Source organism: Lathamus discolor, chromosome 9 (assembly GCF_037157495.1).
Source record: "Lathamus discolor isolate bLatDis1 chromosome 9, bLatDis1.hap1, whole genome shotgun sequence".
Lineage (NCBI taxonomy): Eukaryota > Metazoa > Chordata > Aves > Psittaciformes > Psittacidae > Lathamus > Lathamus discolor.
The window spans coordinates 23,307,340-23,323,506 of record NC_088892.1 but is presented as its reverse complement, the minus strand read 5'-3'; the positions used below and the strand labels follow the sequence as shown (position 1 = coordinate 23,323,506).

The 16,167-nt window shown below is 64.0% G+C and overlaps 3 protein-coding genes across 5 annotated transcripts in view; 2 read left to right on the top strand and 1 right to left on the bottom strand.

Moving 5' to 3' along the window:
• Nucleotides 1–1,435, bottom strand: part of MED12 (mediator complex subunit 12) — a 36,185-nt gene extending 34,750 nt beyond the window's left edge. Inside the window, exons 1-2 of one of the 2 annotated variants that reach the window (XM_065689575.1) lie at nucleotides 1,179–1,435; nucleotides 764–868 (exon numbers count right to left, since the gene is read on the bottom strand). In XM_065689575.1, the coding sequence (XP_065545647.1) occupies nucleotides 764–868; nucleotides 1,179–1,277 (204 nt within the window). In that variant the 5' untranslated portion in view covers nucleotides 1,278–1,435. The remainder of the gene's footprint in view (nucleotides 1–763; nucleotides 869–1,178) is intronic. The other variant, XM_065689574.1, reaches the window with a different exon arrangement.
• A 752-nt stretch (nucleotides 1,436–2,187) lies between these two features.
• Nucleotides 2,188–6,106, top strand: IL2RG (interleukin 2 receptor subunit gamma). Its single transcript, XM_065689599.1, has 8 exons — nucleotides 2,188–2,350; nucleotides 4,085–4,175; nucleotides 4,415–4,599; nucleotides 4,761–4,903; nucleotides 4,998–5,160; nucleotides 5,297–5,405; nucleotides 5,476–5,560; nucleotides 5,645–6,106. The coding sequence occupies exons 1-8, from the start codon at nucleotides 2,269–2,271 to the stop codon at nucleotides 5,846–5,848; spliced, it is 1,062 nt and encodes a 353-aa protein (XP_065545671.1). The 5' UTR covers nucleotides 2,188–2,268; the 3' UTR covers nucleotides 5,849–6,106.
• Nucleotides 6,107–6,601: 495 nt separating this feature from the next.
• LOC136019417 (sestrin-3-like) lies at nucleotides 6,602–13,032 on the top strand. Of its 2 annotated transcripts, none has more exons than XM_065689598.1 (9): nucleotides 6,602–6,969; nucleotides 9,206–9,409; nucleotides 9,591–9,773; nucleotides 9,888–10,124; nucleotides 10,204–10,315; nucleotides 10,423–10,526; nucleotides 10,899–11,089; nucleotides 11,378–11,522; nucleotides 11,983–13,032. In XM_065689598.1, the coding sequence occupies exons 1-9, from the start codon at nucleotides 6,904–6,906 to the stop codon at nucleotides 12,070–12,072; spliced, it is 1,332 nt and encodes a 443-aa protein (XP_065545670.1). In that variant the 5' UTR covers nucleotides 6,602–6,903; the 3' UTR covers nucleotides 12,073–13,032. The 2 variants fall into 2 exon arrangements, with proteins under 2 accessions (XP_065545670.1, XP_065545669.1); XM_065689597.1 differs by having other exon boundaries at nucleotides 6,603–6,969; nucleotides 10,423–10,541.
• The last annotated feature ends 3,135 nt before the right edge of the window (nucleotides 13,033–16,167 follow it).

Genomic DNA, 16,167 nt, shown 5'->3' with positions numbered 1-16,167 from the left:
GTTCACAGGTCAGAGATCTATTCTATGTGCTTAAGATCTCATTTATTATTCCTATCAGCAGTCTCCCCGGTATCTACACAAAAAAATAAACCCAGGCCATAGTTGCCTTTGTTGTACTTGCAGAGAGGAATGTTTCTAGACAACTCATAAAATGACCAAGTAGGGACTCGAGTTGAGATGGACACAGCTCTCTATAAACACCTGTCAAACCAGACAGAAGGCTTCGTGGACAGATGTCAGCCAAGGAAAACAAATGTATGGTGCTTACTGATGCCTTACATCCCAGGTCACCACTAGTCCTCTGGTCAGGGAGGCCAGGAAGTCAACACCTTGATTTTAGAGATTACAAAACTGGAACTGAAACGCATGTTTAAATTGCCAGAGGTTTCAAGAAATCTTACTTCTCTTATACCACGGCCATAATGTAACCAAACCAGTAAGTTTCTCATCTCCAGTATCCTAGCCCTCTGCTTTAATTATGGAATATAAGAACTATATAAGAATAAAGGACCTCCAGATGCTGGTTTAACACAGACCAAGACAAGAACCTACTCTCTCAAAGGTGGGACACAGTTCCAAGAGAACGCAGAACTTTGACTCTACAGGGAGAGACAGTTCGGTCCTGAGACACCCATCCTGAAGGGAAGGGCATCCTGGGCCCGGACCCCAGGAAGGAACGAGCCCCAGCACCGTCCAGGACCCAGCAGCCCACCCGCACAGGCACCAGGCCCTGCCGAGCCCCCACCGCCCGCCCGGCGCTCACCTTGGCCGGGTTGAAGTTGACATTTTTGGCACTGCCGTGCTCGTCCCCGGACACCGCCGGCTGGTTGTTGAAGCCTTGCTTGACGTTCAGCGCGGTCAGCTCGTCCTGCGAGGGAAGCGCGGTCAGCAGGGCCCGCCGAGGCCGCTCCGCACCCCACGGCCACGGCGGCTCGGCCAGCGCGGGGCCGAAGCGAGGCGAGGGCCCGGCGGATCCCGGCCTCCCCCAGGCTCCCGGTGGCAGGCAGCGCCCCTGCCGAGCGCTGGGACACCGGAACCCCGGCTCCCCGGGCCCGGCAAGGGTCGCCCTCGCCCAGCCACCACGGGGATGGCCGCGGGGCTCCTCACCCAGCCCCAGCCCCAGCCCCGCCGCGGGCTGCAGGCACGACCCCCGGCCCCGCGCCCCGGGACCCTCGCACCTCCTTCTGCTTGGGGTCCTGTGGGTACACGTCGGGCGGGCCGAGGCGCGGGCGCTTCAGCGGGCGGTGCTCGTAGCTGAGGACGCCGAAGGCCGCCATCCCGGGCCGGCGCGGCCACAACAAGGGCCGCGGGGGCCGCCCGCGCCTGCGCCCTGTGCTGGGGACACCGAGCGCTGCCGGAGAAGCCCGAGCGCCGCGGTGCTGTCACAAGCGCTCCGAGAGGCGCCGGAACGGCCCGAAGCTGCGCCGGGGAAAGACGAAAAGCGCCAGGCACCGCAGGGCAGGGCCCGAGCTCAGCCGAGCGGAGGCGGAAAGTGCCGAAGAATCACGGGGCCGCCCGAGGGGCGCTGCGCCGGCGGAGCGCCGGGCTGAGGTCACGTGGTAGCACCCGGCTATCGCCGTCCTGCTCCCGCCGACCCCAAAGCCCGGGACATTCCGTAGCCCGGGGCACCCCCATAGCCCTGACACCCCCAAAGCCCGGGACACCCCCATAGCCCGGGGCACCCTCATAGCCCCGACACCCCCCATAGCCCCTACACCCCCCATAGCCCCGGACACCCCACACCACCACCGACTCCCCCGAGCGCCCCCCCCGTGGCTGTGCTGGTGACCGTTCCGCTGTCACTGCCCATCACTGGCACCCCACTGCGCCCCAGACCGCCCCTGTAACTGTCCCCTGCTCCTGCAGCTGCTCCTGTGAGGCCCTCGGTGCCTGCCCCCGGCACGGCCCGTGTCTGCCAGCGCTGCCTGGTCCCCGGGGCCCAACGCGGGATGCCCACGGGCGGGCTGTGGGTCACGATCTCCGCGCTGACTGCTCGTGGAGGACAGAGCTCGTGCGATGAGCCGTGGGGACCCGGCAGCATGAGGCAGTGGCACGCAGAGGGGTGAGCTGTGGGGCCTGGGCAGGAAGGGTGGCAAGGCCCCAGAGTGATGGGCGCTCAGGCCCTGTTGGAGTGAGCCGTGTGTCCCACAGGAGTCACCCGTGGGGCGGTGCCATGGGGCAGGAAGCAGCGCGGGTGCGGAAGCAGCAGCCCTGCGTGGTGGGCTGTGCGCAGAGGCTGCTCGCACTCATCCTGCGGCTCACCCCACCATGGCAGTGCTCGGCGCCTTCCTTGGCTCTGTCCTCCTCCTCGGGCTGGGCCCCCACCTTGCTGCTGCCCGCAGCCCCCCAGGTAAGGGGACGCATGGGCCTCGGCGCAGGGCTGGAGGCTGTGGTTGCCACATGGGTGGTGGGGCTGGGGGATGTTGGTCCCTGGTGACCCTGAGGACAAGGCATGGGGCTGTGTGGGCCAGCGGGCCCCTAGGAATAGCCGGGAATCCTGTGGCTGGGACACCCAGCACCTCGATACCCCCTTGAGTGGGACTGCCAGGAGAGCCACGTTGCGCTTGGCTGCCCTGTGGGGAGTCCTTGCTCCTTCCCCAGTGCTAGAGCATGGCTGCCGGCTGCCTCCTGGGCCTATGGCACTACTGGCCCCATAGCTCCCGGCCCTATGGCTCTGATGGTGCTGGCCCTGTCAGTGCTACAGGAGGGACACTGGCCATGGGGGTCTCCTGTGGCAGGCCAGGACGAGGGGCAGCAGCAGGACATGGATGTGCAGGTCCTATCAGCCCCATGCATCAGACAGGGAGGGCATCAGACGGTGGATCTGTGCCAGTCGCCCTTTTCATCCTGCTCTTGTCGGTGGGGCCATGCTCAGGAAGGAGACAGGGGCTGGGGACAGCAGCTCCTCTTTCCACCAGCACCCTCACCCCAGCCATTGTTTCCTAAGGAAAAGTCCACTTCTTGGCACGTGTCAGTAAAACACCAGCTGCCCATGGAGCCGCAGCCCCTCCATATCCCTGCATCTCCTGGGCTTCCAGGGAGGTGCCCTCCATCTCCATATGTGCAAATAGCCAGAGAGCAAAGCCTGTTTGCTCCATCGTGTTGACATTCCAACCCAGAAAGCGGCGCTGGCTGGTGGCTTGGACCTCACAGAACAGACCACGTGTCCCAGTGCCCGAGTTCTAGGGGGAAAATGCCACCCTCGGGGAGCCCCCAGGGCAGCTCTCGGCCACCAGCAGCTGCTGTGACGCTGGCAAGGGCGCTGTGAGGTGCCCCAGTCCATTACAGTCGCTCATTCCGCAGTGGGCTGTGCCACTGCTGCCGAAGTGGACCGCGGCGCGATGCCTGGCGCAGGGACCCGCACCACGCGGGGGGCCCCGCAGCCCCCAGCCAGCCCAGGATGTGGCTTCTGGTTGTGTGTCAGGCCCAGGGCTGGCACAGCGTGGTGGAAGGAGGGGGCAGAGGAGACGATGTGGGTGCCTGGGGCGGCTGCTCAGCCTCCGGCACTCAGCAGTGCTTCCTATGGAGGCTGAACAGCCAGGGTCTGTGGTGGAGGGGCTGCAGTGGGGAGCACAGCCCCATTCACCAGACACAAGGACACGTGGGCACCTGCGAGCACCCAAAAGGGCAACAGCGAGAAGAATTTAGCCAAGGTGGGGACATCAGGCACAAATCCTGGAAAATGCCCAGTTTTCTCATGGCACAATCAAAACGGGTTGGCAGGGAGGGATTTTCATCCTGTCCCACGGTGCCTGGGGCTGTGAACAGCAGATGAAGGGAGTGGATGAAGACGTCGGGGTGAAACACCACATCCAAGCAGAGGAGCCAACAGCAGGGATGCGGCAGGGAGAGCAGCTTGGCCAGCGCTCCTCTGGAGCAGGATGCAGGGCATCGCCAGCACAGCCTGTGTGATAGGGCTGGTGGCAGCCCGGTGCTGTGGGCTGGGAAGAGCTGGGCTGGCTTGGCTCACATGGAGGAAAGCTGAGGGATGTGCAGGGCCTCCTGGCCTGTGCCGTGTCTGCCCAGTGCGCCCCTGGCACGGCCACCCACCTCCGCGGTGCCCAGCAGTGCCTGTCCCTTGCAGGGGTGGAGTGTGTCCTCTTCAACGAGGAGTACATGACCTGCACGTGGGGGAGCAGAGAGACGCTCACAGCCAACTACTCCCTCTACTACTGGTAGGTGCCACTGCCCCACGGCCAGCCCCACAGCAGGGTGTCCAGCAGTGGGTCCCCACATAGGAGGCCCCCGCCAGCGTTGCTTGCCCCAGCAACAGCCTGCTCCTCTTCTCCAAGCCCGGAGTGGGGAACTCTCCATCCCCAGAGCAAGAGGGGTGGAATGGGCTGTTGGGAGGGGTGCTGGGGAGGGCTGGAGCATGCAGGGTCTTGAGGAGCTCTGGTAACCTGTTGTGGCACAGGTACGACAAAGCATCCCCTGTAGTGGAGTGCAAGCACTACCTGCAGGACCATGGCATCAGCGTTGGCTGCCGCTTCAGTCAGAACGAGATCATCCAGTTCCAGCCTTTCCATGTTCTCCTCAATGCCAGTCTCGGCAGCAGGACCCTGAAGATACTCAGCAAGAGCATGGAGCTGCAGGACCTGGGTACGGAGTGGTGGGGGGCACACACTCTCCTCTGTGGGGCTGCTGCAGGGGGCAGGAGCTGGGCTGTGGGTCTCCAGGGCTGCTCCATTATGTCCCAGTTGGTGTTCGGGCCACTGGGTCATGGGGAACGGCACTCACTGGGCATCAGCTGTGCCTTGCAGTGAAACCAGAGGCCCCCGTCAACCTGACCATCCACAATGTGAGCAACAACCAGCTGCAGCTGACCTGGAGCTCCCCATACCCCAAATCCCAGTGCCTGGAGCACGCTGTTAAGTACAAGAGCAACAAGGACACCAGCTGGACGGTGAGAGCCCCTGGGATGCAACCACTGTGCCTGGGGACCAGCCATGCACCACAGCAGTGCTGGCCCTCACCACATGGCCCACATCTCCCTGTAGGAGCACCGGGTGAATGGAGACATGTTCTCCTTCCCCAGCATGGACCATGAGAAGTACTACACCTTCTATGTGCGCAGCAAGATCAACAGCTACTGCGGCAGCACCCAGCTTTGGAGCGAATGGAGCGTCCCTGTGGTCTGGGGCAACAACTCCACCAGCAAGGGTAGGTCCTGAGTGCTGCAGTGGGACAGGGTGGGCTGGGGGATGGTTGGGATTGGCAGGCAAGGGCCACCATCGTGCCCACCTCACTGCCATGGTGGTGCACCAGCGTGGGCCCATGTCACCACAGCTCTTTCCAGGCGCAGCAGAGGAGCAGCTACGCTGGTTCTGGATCCACACAGTCCTAGTCCCCATTGCCTCCTGCCTGATCTTGCTGGTCCTTGTCATCCTGCTGGTGCGCATGGAAAGGTGAGTGGGGGGGGGGCTGATGGGAGGCAGCATCACTGGGGCCGTTCTCCAACACGTCTGTCCTGCACAGGGTGTGGGTCATCCTCATGCCGCGGATCCCCAACCCTAGCAAGAACTTTGATGAGCTCTTCATCACCCACAATGGCAACTTCCAGGTAAGACATCTGCAGGCAGCCCTGCCCCGCAGGCTGGGGCCAGGCTGGCTGCTGGTTCTTCTCACCCCACTCTGCTCCCTGTAGGAATGGGCTGGAGTGCCCAAAGATGTCGTGGAAAGCTTCAAGCCCAACTACAGCGAGAACATCTGCTACGTGAGCGAGCTGCCCCCCAGCACCAGCTACGAGCCCCTTTGGGAGGGCAGCAACCACCCCCCGCCTGCGGTGCCTGGGGCCCCGGCCGCCCCCCCCGAGCACAACCCCTACCAGAGCAGCTACACGGGGGTGTGACGTGCCGCTGCGCCCTGCGTGCCTGCACCCCGCAGCCTGAGCCCTGCTGCTCCGCGGCCCTTGCTACCTGCTCGCACCTAAAGCCTGGGACCCCCAGCCCCGCTGCCTGCCACAGCCCCAGTGACCCGGCAGCTGCCGGCTGCGCGCCAGCGGCACCGCACGGGCCAGTGTGTGTCCTGCCCGGCGCGCGGCGTGCGGGCCACGGCACCGGGCGTGTGCTAGCTCATGGAGTCATAAAGTCACCCAGCTTGGAAAGGACCTTCCAGCTCCTCCAGTCCAACCGCTCCCAGCGCTGCCAAGGCCACCCCTGCCCCATGGCACTGAGGCCTCGTCCCCACGGTGTGTGAGCCCTTGCAGGGCCGGTGCCTGCAGCCCTGCCCTGGGCAGCCTGTTCCAATGCTGAGCACCCTCTGGGGCAGGAATTGTTCCTCAGCTCCATCTGAACCTGCCCTGGGGCAGCTTGAGGCCGGTTCCTCTTGTCCCATCCCTAGGGAGAAGAGAGCAGACCCCTCCTGGCTCCATCCTGCTTTCAGTTGCTCTGTGGGGTGCACTGGGTGGTCTGCGGGGTGCAGCGCCCAGAGACAGGGGGACACGGGGACGGGGGCCTAAGGGGAGGTGGGGCACAGGAGTGGGGTGACACCGGGACTCAGGGGTACGAGGGAAGGGGAGGGCATGAGAGTGAGGGGACACGGGAACGGGGGGGACACGGGAACGGGGGGACACGGGAACGGGGGACACGGGAACGGGGGATGGGGGCTCACTTCCTCCAGCGGTGCCGTAGCGCCCCCCAGCGGCGAGCAGCTGCGGCCTTGGGTGGGCGTGTCCCCCGTGCTTGACGGACAGGTAACTTTCCGTCCCTGCCCACGTGGTTCGCCGGCTCCCGCCCCCTCGCCGCCGATTGGTGGGATGGTGGCGGAGGCCCCGCCTCCTCTCAGCGGTGATTGGCGGAGGTGCGGCAGCTGGTACGCCCCCCGCGGCTGGGGCTACCGCGGAGCCCGGTCAGTGCTGCCGGCGGTCGGGACCGGTGCCGGTCGCCGGCGCGGCGCGGGCTCACCATGATCGTGTGTCCACAGAGCGTGGAGCACCCCCGAGGAAGCCGGTGCCAGCGGCTGCCGGGGCAGGTAGGACCCGCCCTGCCGCCGCCGGAGCCCGTACCGGAGCACCAGGCTCGGCTCTGCTCGCCGCCACCGGCCCGGCCCGGCCGCAGCGCTAGCAGGCCAGGGCACTCCCGTCCCCCGGCGGTGCTACGCGGGGTCGGCGGGGTCGCGCTCTCTCGATGCGGTGGCCGGCGGCCCGGTGCCGGTACCGGTGCGGCAGCGCCGTCCCCGTCCCCTTTGTGCGGGATGCGGGAGGCGCCGTGCCTCCATCACTGCCAATCAAACTTGTTTTTCTCTCTCCGCCTGCACTGCTCGCGCCGCGCACCGGGGGCGCTGCCGCCGCCGCCGCTCGCACAATGGGGCCCCGGTTACGGGCCGCCAGCCCCGCCGCAGGGACCCCCACCGCCCGCACTAGCAGCGTTCCCGTCCCCTCGAGAGCCGGGGCGGGGGGGGGGCGAGCGGTGCCCGCTGTGGCTGCGTCCTCAGCGAGCATCACCGGCGGAGCCACCGGTACCAGCGGAGTCGCCTCGCGCGGGAACGGAGCCCCGGGGGCGGCGGGCGGGGGACAGGCGGGGGCCCGAGGCCCCCGGCCCCTCTCCCGTCGCTCCGGGCGCAGGGCCTCCCGCCCGGTCCGCACGCACGGTGCCGCCCACCCGTTGTCTGCCCGGCAGCGCCTGCGGGGGGTTCACGGGTCTTGGGCGCAGGAAGGACCCGGGGGGGGTGAGGGATGCCCCCCCCGCCCAGCGTGCAGGGACGAGGAGGAGGAGGAGGGTTACAGCCGGAGAGGCTGAAGAAGGGGGCCCCGGGGGCAGTGCGAGAGGCAGTGCCGGGGGGAAGCCGCGCTGAGCCGTTGCCGTAGAGAGCAGGCAGGAGAGCTCAGCCGAGGTGGAGGCTGCCCTGCGTCTTCCTTCATCCCCCCCTTCTAAGCTACATCTGCCTGGTCCCTCACTCCATCCTCACCTGGACAAACAGCAAGGAGACCTGGGGCTACGGGCTGCTGGCATGGCTCCTTGCTGGAGATCACGTTCTCCTGGGGGAGCAGAAGGGCCCCTTGCTCCTCCACCTCTGCCCGCCAGGAGAAGACCAGTGGCTGTAGTCCATAGGTGTCCTCAGGGACATTTCACCTCATGTCCATGATGCTCCACCGATGTCCTGAGTGTTTCCCTGAGCAGGGGGACTTTCACAGGTCTCTGGTTTGCACCTCCTCCTGTGTGACAGAGAAGCCGGTGTTCTTCACCCCTCACCATTCTGATTTGGGGTTTGGGTGCTCTTTTCCAAATGGCATCAAGTAAATCTTTTGATCCTGAGCAGTGGTGTGTTCCTCAGAATTGCAGGATGGTAGAAAACAGCCGGAGTTTGTTCCTGCGACTGCTCCGTGCTCGGCAGGGCAGGGACAGCCCGAGGTCACAGTGCAGCAGGCACTGGTCTCCAGCAGTGCTCCTGGTTTGCTGCTGCGATGCTGCGGTTGCCTTCGGGTGGGTGGAAGGAAGGTGACAGCAGTGTCAGTGAGGCCGGCTGCTCCCAGGAGAGATTTGGGTTTGAGCCTGGGAGGGGAGGAGCAGCCACCGCACCTGAGGGTGCTGCCCAGGCTCAGGAGCAGTGGTTTCTGGCACGGGGTTCGTGGCCGGGCTGCAGGCGCAGAGCCGCTGTTGGGTGGGAGGTTGGAGCACAGCTGTGGGGCCGCAGGAGCTGCCCGGCTGCACATCCCTGCTCTCTGCTCCGGCCACCTTCTCTGTGGTGTTGGGGCCACGGATGGACGCCCCTTGCCGCGTTCCCGCCTGCGTTTTCACTGGTGGTCGGGTCTCGTGTGCTGCAGCACCTGCGTCAGGAGTGCAGTGCATGGGGACGCCTCTGAGCCCCCCAGTGTGCTCCTGACCATATGGTGGGTGTCAAGACATCGCTTCCCCCTTGGCTTTCCAGGGCAGGGGCCCTACAGCTTGGCGCTGGTGGGAAGGGTGATGGGATGCTCCATCCTAGGAGGCGTTGCCTTTGCCTCAGCCGGCAAGAAAACATCAGACGTGGTTTGCCCATTGCTCTCCAGGCAGTGCCCTCTCCCTAGCAGAGAGCACCCTGTGTTTCCTGCAGCCTGCTGCTAGCAGTGACTGCGCCAGGCAGTGCCCAGCTCCCCCTGCCCTCTGGCCTCATGGTGTCCCTCTGGGAGTACCGGGCCAGGAGAGGGAATCCCAGCCCCTCGCGGAGCCTGGGCCCGGCTGGGCCGCGCTGCTGCCGCGGGGAGAGCTCAGCGGAGTGTTCCCCGCAGGTAGTGAAGATGTCCGGCAGCGATCCCGAGCGGCCCCAGCTCCTTTTCGTGAAGGTGTTGGCGAGCTGGGGGCGGCTGGAGGCGGTGACCCAGCAGATGGGCTACCACCCGCAGTACCTTGACAGCTTCCTCAAGATGCAGCACTACCTGATGCACATGGATGGGCCGCTGCCCTTTGACTGCCGGCACTACATCGCCATCATGGTGAGCGCTGCCAGGCCCGGCCGGGGACACGGGGGACTCCCTGCTCCCATCGCCAGGGAGCCTGTGCTCAGGCTGCTCTGCAGAGGCCGCAGTCAGGGTGTGCCAGGGCTGGGGGAGGTGGGTGCGGGGTCCCAGGGTGCTGGTCCTGCCGGGCGGCTCTGGTGATGCGCTGCTCCTGCAGGCAGCCGCCCGGCACCAGTGCCGGTACCTGGTGAACCTGCACGTGCTGCAGTTCCTGCGTGCAGGGGGAGATCCCCAGTGGCTGCGTGGCCTCGACTTCATCCCCCCAAAACTCCGCAACCTCAACGAGATCAACAAGATCCTGGCGCACCGGCCATGGCTCATCACCAAGGAGCACATCGAGGTATTGGCAGAGGGGCTGTCAGACAGGGACAGGGCAGTGGCAGGGGCAGCAGCATCCCCCGGCGGGGCTGGCGCCCTGCCTGTGTCCCATGGTTGGTCTGTCCCTGTCCTGCAGAAGCTGCTGAAGATCAGTGAGTGGAGCTGGTCGCTGGCAGAGCTGGTGCACGCTGTTGTCCTCCTGGCCCACTGCCATGCACTCGCCAGCTTCGTGTTCGGCTGTGGCTGTGAGCAGGACGAGGGGCTGGGGGGCCGGGGCGTGCTGAAGCCTTTGTCCCCCGGGAACCAGTGCTTCTGCGAAGCCACCACCGGCAACGGCTGCAGCCAGGAGCTGCTGCGCATCAACCGCAAGCGGGTGAGCCCTTGAGGTGGGTGCGTGGGGGCCAGGGCTGTGGCCGGGCTGCTGCCCTCACGCCAAGCCTGTGTCTGTGCAGTCCCTGGACTCCTGCATGGAGCTGGATTCCCTCCGGGAACGCATGCAACGGATCCACATGGAGACAGAGGGCAGGGAGGAGACCAGGCTGCTGCAGCAGGACCGAGAGGAAGGTGAGAGGCACGAGTGGAGGTGTGTGTGCAGGATGGGAGCTCGGCGGGGAGGAGCAGCAGGGCTGAGCACCGGGCTGCCCCATCCGCGGGGCTCTCCCCTCTCACAGGTGCCGACGGGGCAGTCACCAGTGCTGCCAACCTCGCGTGCTACATGCAGGACCCCGACTTTGGGTACCAGGACTTTGCCCGGCGTGATGAGGATCAGACGCAGGTATTCAGAGTCCAGGTGAGGTTCCTGCTCTTCCCGGCTCTGCCTGTGGCCGCAGGGTGCCTGTCCGGCACACATCTGGCACAGCTGCTGTGCTACGTCTGTGCAGGGAAGCTCAGCTCTGGGAGGGGACTGGCCCGGTGAGCCCTGGGGAGAGGGACGGGGCCAGGGGCTCCTGTCCCCCAGGACTGCTGATTCCTTCGCATTTCACCAGGTTCAAAACCTGCCTGATGAGGGAAGTTGTGGTTTGTGGCAAACCACGCCCAGAGCAAACTTACTGAATTCTGCTGCATCCTGAGGTCTCCAGCCCCTCGTTCCTGGAAACGCCCCAGGACCCTGTTCGCAGGTGTAAAAGGCTCTTGCTGTGCTCAACAGGATTACTCCTGGGAGGACCACGGCTTCTCACTGGTCAACCGCCTCTACTCTGACATCGGGCATCTCCTGGATGAGAAGTTTCGTATGGTGGATGGTCTGCAAAGCAGCACCATGGCCAAGCGGCAAGGCTGCGAACCCTCGGTCTTCAAGCGGGGCATCTGGAACTACATCCACTGCATGTTTGGCATTAGGTAGGGAAACCAGCCTCGTGGTCACGGGCAGGAACCGAGCTCAGCCAGGAGGGAGGAGGGTTGGGCACTTGGCTTGTCTCGCAGAGGGGCTTGGGAGAGCAGCAGAAGGGAGTCGCCTACCCCGATGAACAGGCAGGGGACAGATGCTCGGTTTTGGCCAGGGCTCTTCAGGGTTGGAACTTCAGTGCCTGGTGGCCGCTGCCGTGTGCCCCGGCCGCGGCAGAGCACAGGTGAGGTGCTGCAGAGGGACGTGGTGCCGGCCGCGAGTCGCCCCTGTGCTCCCTGCAGGTACGATGACTACGACTATGCAGAAGTGAACCAGCTCCTGGAGCGAGTGCTCAAAGTTTACATTAAAACTGTAACCTGCTACCCGGAGAAGACGAACTCGGAAATGTTTGACAGGTTCTGGAGGCAGTTCAAGCACAGTGAGAAGGTGGGACGGGCCTGCAGGCCCCGCGGGCAGAGGCTGCAGGCTGAGGTGCTCGGGGGTCAATGGGAAGCGTTTGAGGCACCAAAGCAGGCGGGTGCAGGGGGGGTCAGCGGGGCCGGGGCTGCGCGCGGTGCGCCGAGCACAGCGGCGCTGCGGGGGCTCCAGCGCCTTCGTCCCGTTGGGAGAGCCTCCAGCAGCTCGGCGAGCGGCGGGCGCAGGGCGCTGCGCGGCACCGGGGGCAGACGCAGCCTGCGGGGCCGGAGGAGCCCGGGGGGAAGCGCTGGGACACGCGGTGGCGTTTTGGCCTGTGCCAAAAGCCTCCCTCCCCACAATGGGTGCTTGCCTGCCCCATGCCTGCCCCCTGCCTGCCCCCTGCCTGCCCCATGCCTGCCCCATTGCCTGCCCCATGCCTGCCCCGCTGCCCTGCCTGCCGTGACCTCAACTGCTTTTGCTTGTCCCGCAGGTCCACGTGAACTTGCTCATCCTGGAAGCCCGGATGCAGGCAGAGCTGCTGTACGCGTTGCAGGCCATCACCCAGTACATGGTCTCCTAGGCCGTGGGGAGCTGCGCTGCGGCAGGGCCGGGCAGCGTCCTCTCTCTGGACTCGTGCTGGGGCGGACGGCGAGGGATTGCTCAATTTAGTTTACTTGACTGTCTTGTTCCCTTTTCCCCCTCGTGGGGCTCACTGAGTGGCCCCATTACGTGCAATTACCAAACTGTGAGGCAAGTCCGTGCTGCTGAGATGTTGGTGTGGTCCCGGAGACTTGACCCCGGCCGAGGAGGACCGCCAAAGGCACGGGGCAGGGGGAGGCGGGAGGGCACCGGGGCTGCGGCACCGCGGGAGCCGTGGCCGAGGGCAGAGCTGCTCCCCTGCGGCGGGCAGCGCGCGGCGGAGCAGCCGCGTCCGGGGCTGCGGGGGGAGCAGCGCTGGCGCCGGCCCGTGCTGCCCGCCAGGGCTGTGCGCCAGAGCCCCGGCCGAGGAGAGCTCCCGGCTGGGGGCTGCTGCTGGCACTGGCAGTGCCCGGCGAGGTCTCCGACAGCGCTCAGGCCTGGGGATGCTGCAGGAGGCTTTGGGCAGCTCCTGGGGGGGAAGCTTGCCCCGAAGCCCCCCTCTGCCCGCCATCAGCAGAGGGGCCGGAGGAACGGGGGAGGCCTCGGAGCCAGCGTGAGGTGCGTGTGCTTAGCACCACGCGAGGGGGAAGCCCAAGCTGCCCGCTTGCTGCTTAACCTCGTGGTGCAGGAGCATCTCCTTGCCCCTGGGCTGGGGGTCTCCCCAGGGGGGCACCATCCCATGTGAATGGAGGCAGCCCCTGCCCCAGCCTCTGCCCACGGTGGGAGGGTTGGGGGGTCCAGCATGGAGGGCAGCCACAGCGGGGGGCTAGGCCATGGGGGAGCCTGAGCCCTGCGCTCGCTGCTGCACTCGTGTTTACTGTGTAAAGGTAGGGGGAGAAAACCTTGTGTATGGAAGCTACAGAAAATAAGCCTATTTTTGCTATAAATACATTATGTTTGACATGGCTGCGTGCTTCATTTCTGCCAGAGGCTGGGGAGGGTTCCTGCTCGTGGTTCAGTGCCGCAGCCTCACTGCTCTGCCCCTGCAAAGCGGCGCTGTCCCCACGGGGCTGGGGGACATGCACAGGAGCCAGCTCCCAGGAGGGGTGAGCCCTTCAGAAGGGAGCAGTGCACCCCCAGCCAGCTCTGCTGGCAGCAGCAGCATGGTACTGGTGGGGGCAAGGGCTGCCCAGCCCCAGGACATCATAAATCATAGAACCCCAGCCTGGTCTGGGTTGAGAGGGACCTTAAAGCCCATCCAGCTCCAACCCCTGCCACAGGCAGGGACCCCTTCCACTGGAGCAGCTTGCTCCAAGCCCCTGTGTCCAACCTGGCCTTGAGCACTGCCAGGGATGGGTGCAAGCAGGTTCCCATTTGCCCCCATCTATGCAGGAGCCAGGGCAGCTCCCACTCTACTCTTAACTCACAGAACAAGCACCAGCTGCAGCAGCAAGATGAAGGGCTCCACAGGCTGTGACCCTAACCAGGACCAGGACCTTGCTGCTGGCAAGGCCAGGAGAGTGCCAGTCCCCATCCCCAACACAAACAACTTGTTCTCTTGGGACCTCAGAGCAGCAGAAAGCAGCAGATGAAGCAACCACCTACTCCGGAGTCACCAAAGTTACCATCAGGCCCCAAGCAGGTCTTGCAGCAGATGAGTCGAGGTGGTGGGGGGATTCTGGAGAAGCGTTGACCAAACACTACAGGACAGTTCGACACCCACAGCAGTAACTGCAGGTCAGCTTTTGAAACCCAACTTCAGCGCTTTGACTCTGCCCTGCTGCCCCCTTCACCTGCTCAGACAAGGCTGTTCCTCTGTTGCGCTGTGACCGGGAGGAGAGCCGCCACGTTCCTCTGCGGGGACCGGCAGGATGCCCAGCACACCTGCGTGGGAGCCAGGACACCGTGACCTTACCTGGACCTGCTGAGGGGAGGGTGCGGGCACACGTCCGCAGCAGTCACCGGCTCTGCTGCAGGAGCTTGGAGCATGAAGGCAGGGGCAGGGCAGCCGGGACTGCTTCTGCAGCAGCCGAGCTGGCCCCAGGCTGGGGGGTTCAGGAACGGTGAGTGTTGGCCTGCAGAGAACAGCGAGCAGCGCAGCAGAGCTCACTGCCACAGCCCTGCCACGCACCCAGCAGGAGCAGACCAGTGGCTGCTGGGTCTGACCACAGAGGCGGAAGGGGTAAAAACCAGCACATGGGAGCTGGGGACAGCCTGGGCTGCCATGAGCCAGCAGCGTGCCCCCACCATCTCCCCACTGCCCAGCAGTGCCTTCCCCATGTGCCAGCTCCTCCACCACAAAAGCCATGTGAAACAGCGCAGCGGCCGCTCCCAGCGTGCTCTAACACAGGGTCCCATCACTGGTGGCACAGGAGCAGTGTTCATTGACAAGCAAGCAGCAGGGGAAAGCAGGTCCCTGGCCAGAACCTGAGCTGAGCAGTAAAGCTGGTGAAGTTGGTGCACTGTGTTCAGGTACTGCTGCTCTACAGGCACCTCCTCCACAGGGCAAAATGCTTGTGCTGGCAACTGGAGGGAGCCAAGAGGTCTCAAGAAAGGCTGACCTACTGTAAATCAGGTCCACTGAACCCACACAGCTGTTGGGACTAGCAACGAACCCTGGTCCCAGCCTGGCATCTATTCCATGCTCTGCTCTCCCTGGCAATGCTGAAGTACCCAGTACCAATTGGCATAAAAAGCACTAAATGAGAGAATGCACGGTCCCTGCTCTGTCGAGTTTTGAATGCATCCACCCTGACCCAATCTGCAAAATCCAACCCAGCATTCTGCTTCTCCAACAGCACCCACATTACACTTGTGCAGGAAGCACTAAGAAGTGCCCAAGGAGCAGATGCAGAACAGACAGCTTCCCTAAGGAGCTCCCATTTTTAGCGGCTGGCTCTGTAAACACCCTGACTTTGCTCCATGGCTAACCAGGTCAGTGCAATCCTTCACCCTTTTCTCTCTGAACTTCTTACCTGCCTCCACTCCAAAGCCACACGATCGAAGCTCTGGTCTCATCTTCTGCAGGGTCTGTCCTGAGCTGTGGTGCACAGAGCACCCCAGGGCAGAGTGGCTCAATGTCCTGCAGCTCCATCCCCGCTGTGAGCACAGACCTGCTTGCATCATAGAAATGGTTTAGGTTGGAAGGGAGCCTAAAGCTCCTCCAGCTCCAGCCCCTGCCACGGGCAGGGACCCTTCCACTGGAGCAGCTTGCTCCAAGCCCCTGTGTCCAACCTGGCCTTGAGCACTGCCAGGGATGGGGCAGCCACAGCTTCTCTGGGCACCCTGTGCCAGCGCCTCAGCACCCTCACAGTTCAAATGATGGGGTTTGATTCAAGGACTCCACCACGTTCCTCAAAAGCTGCTTCACTGGCTCAGCCTGTATCTGCATCCCTACCTGCTTCCTGTCAAGGGAGGAGGCCCTAAGGCACTTAGCTGAAGCCTGCTCCTACCCAGAAAGGCCTCTTACCCACTTGCACAACCCTGAGCAGTCCCAAACAATAACCAGCTCCTGGCTTCCACTCTGACATTCACGTCCCCTTTGATGGGCAGCTCCAAGCCATTATCTTCTCATATCAAAAGTGCTCCTCAGGTGCAGTAACCTTCCTTTTGCTGATGGAGGACTTGGGGCCCACGAGCAAAGATAAAAGCTCACTCACGTGCTCATCTGTCCTAATGAAGTGTCAGCATCTGCTCGTGCATGAGGTGGCTGAAAGAAGAGAGTACCAGCAAATCCATTTCTCTGTCCCTAAAGATAACTGGTAGAATTGCTGACACTCAAACACGTTTGAACGTGGCTATATAAAATGAACAGCCATCTCCTGTGTGCAGAGCTCTGCAAGGGCAAGGAGGACTCTAGACTAGTCCTGCAGAAGCTAGAACTCCCCAGGGTCAGTTTTAGGGCTTGGCATCCCCACGGGTCCCCACAAACCGCCAGCAAGCTGTAACCATGGCTCTGCACTGCAGAGACCACAGCCTTTGTGGGCTGCACCACTGCAACCCCTCCACCTCTGGCAGCTCAGGGGCGTTTCAGGGGGGCTGCCCCAGCAAGAGGCAGAGGGTAGAAGCCAAGGGCAAGGAGCAAATAACTGGACCA

Bases quoted from the DNA above. Each gene is read 5' to 3' on its own strand.
- IL2RG (XM_065689599.1), top strand. From the start codon at position 2,269: ATGGCAGTGCTCGGCGCCTTCCTTGGCTCTGTCCTCCTCCTCGGGCTG. The intron at 4,176-4,414 runs GTAGGTGCCACT...GTTGTGGCACAG, and splicing joins AACTACTCCCTCTACTACTG to GTACGACAAAGCATCCCCTG. The intron at 4,904-4,997 runs GTGAGAGCCCCT...ATCTCCCTGTAG, and splicing joins ACAAGGACACCAGCTGGACG to GAGCACCGGGTGAATGGAGA.
- LOC136019417 (XM_065689597.1), top strand. From the start codon at position 6,904: ATGATCGTGTGTCCACAGAGCGTGGAGCACCCCCGAGGAAGCCGGTGC. The intron at 10,542-10,898 runs GTGAGGTTCCTG...TGTGCTCAACAG, and splicing joins CGCAGGTATTCAGAGTCCAG to GATTACTCCTGGGAGGACCA. The intron at 11,090-11,377 runs GTAGGGAAACCA...TGCTCCCTGCAG, and splicing joins CACTGCATGTTTGGCATTAG to GTACGATGACTACGACTATG.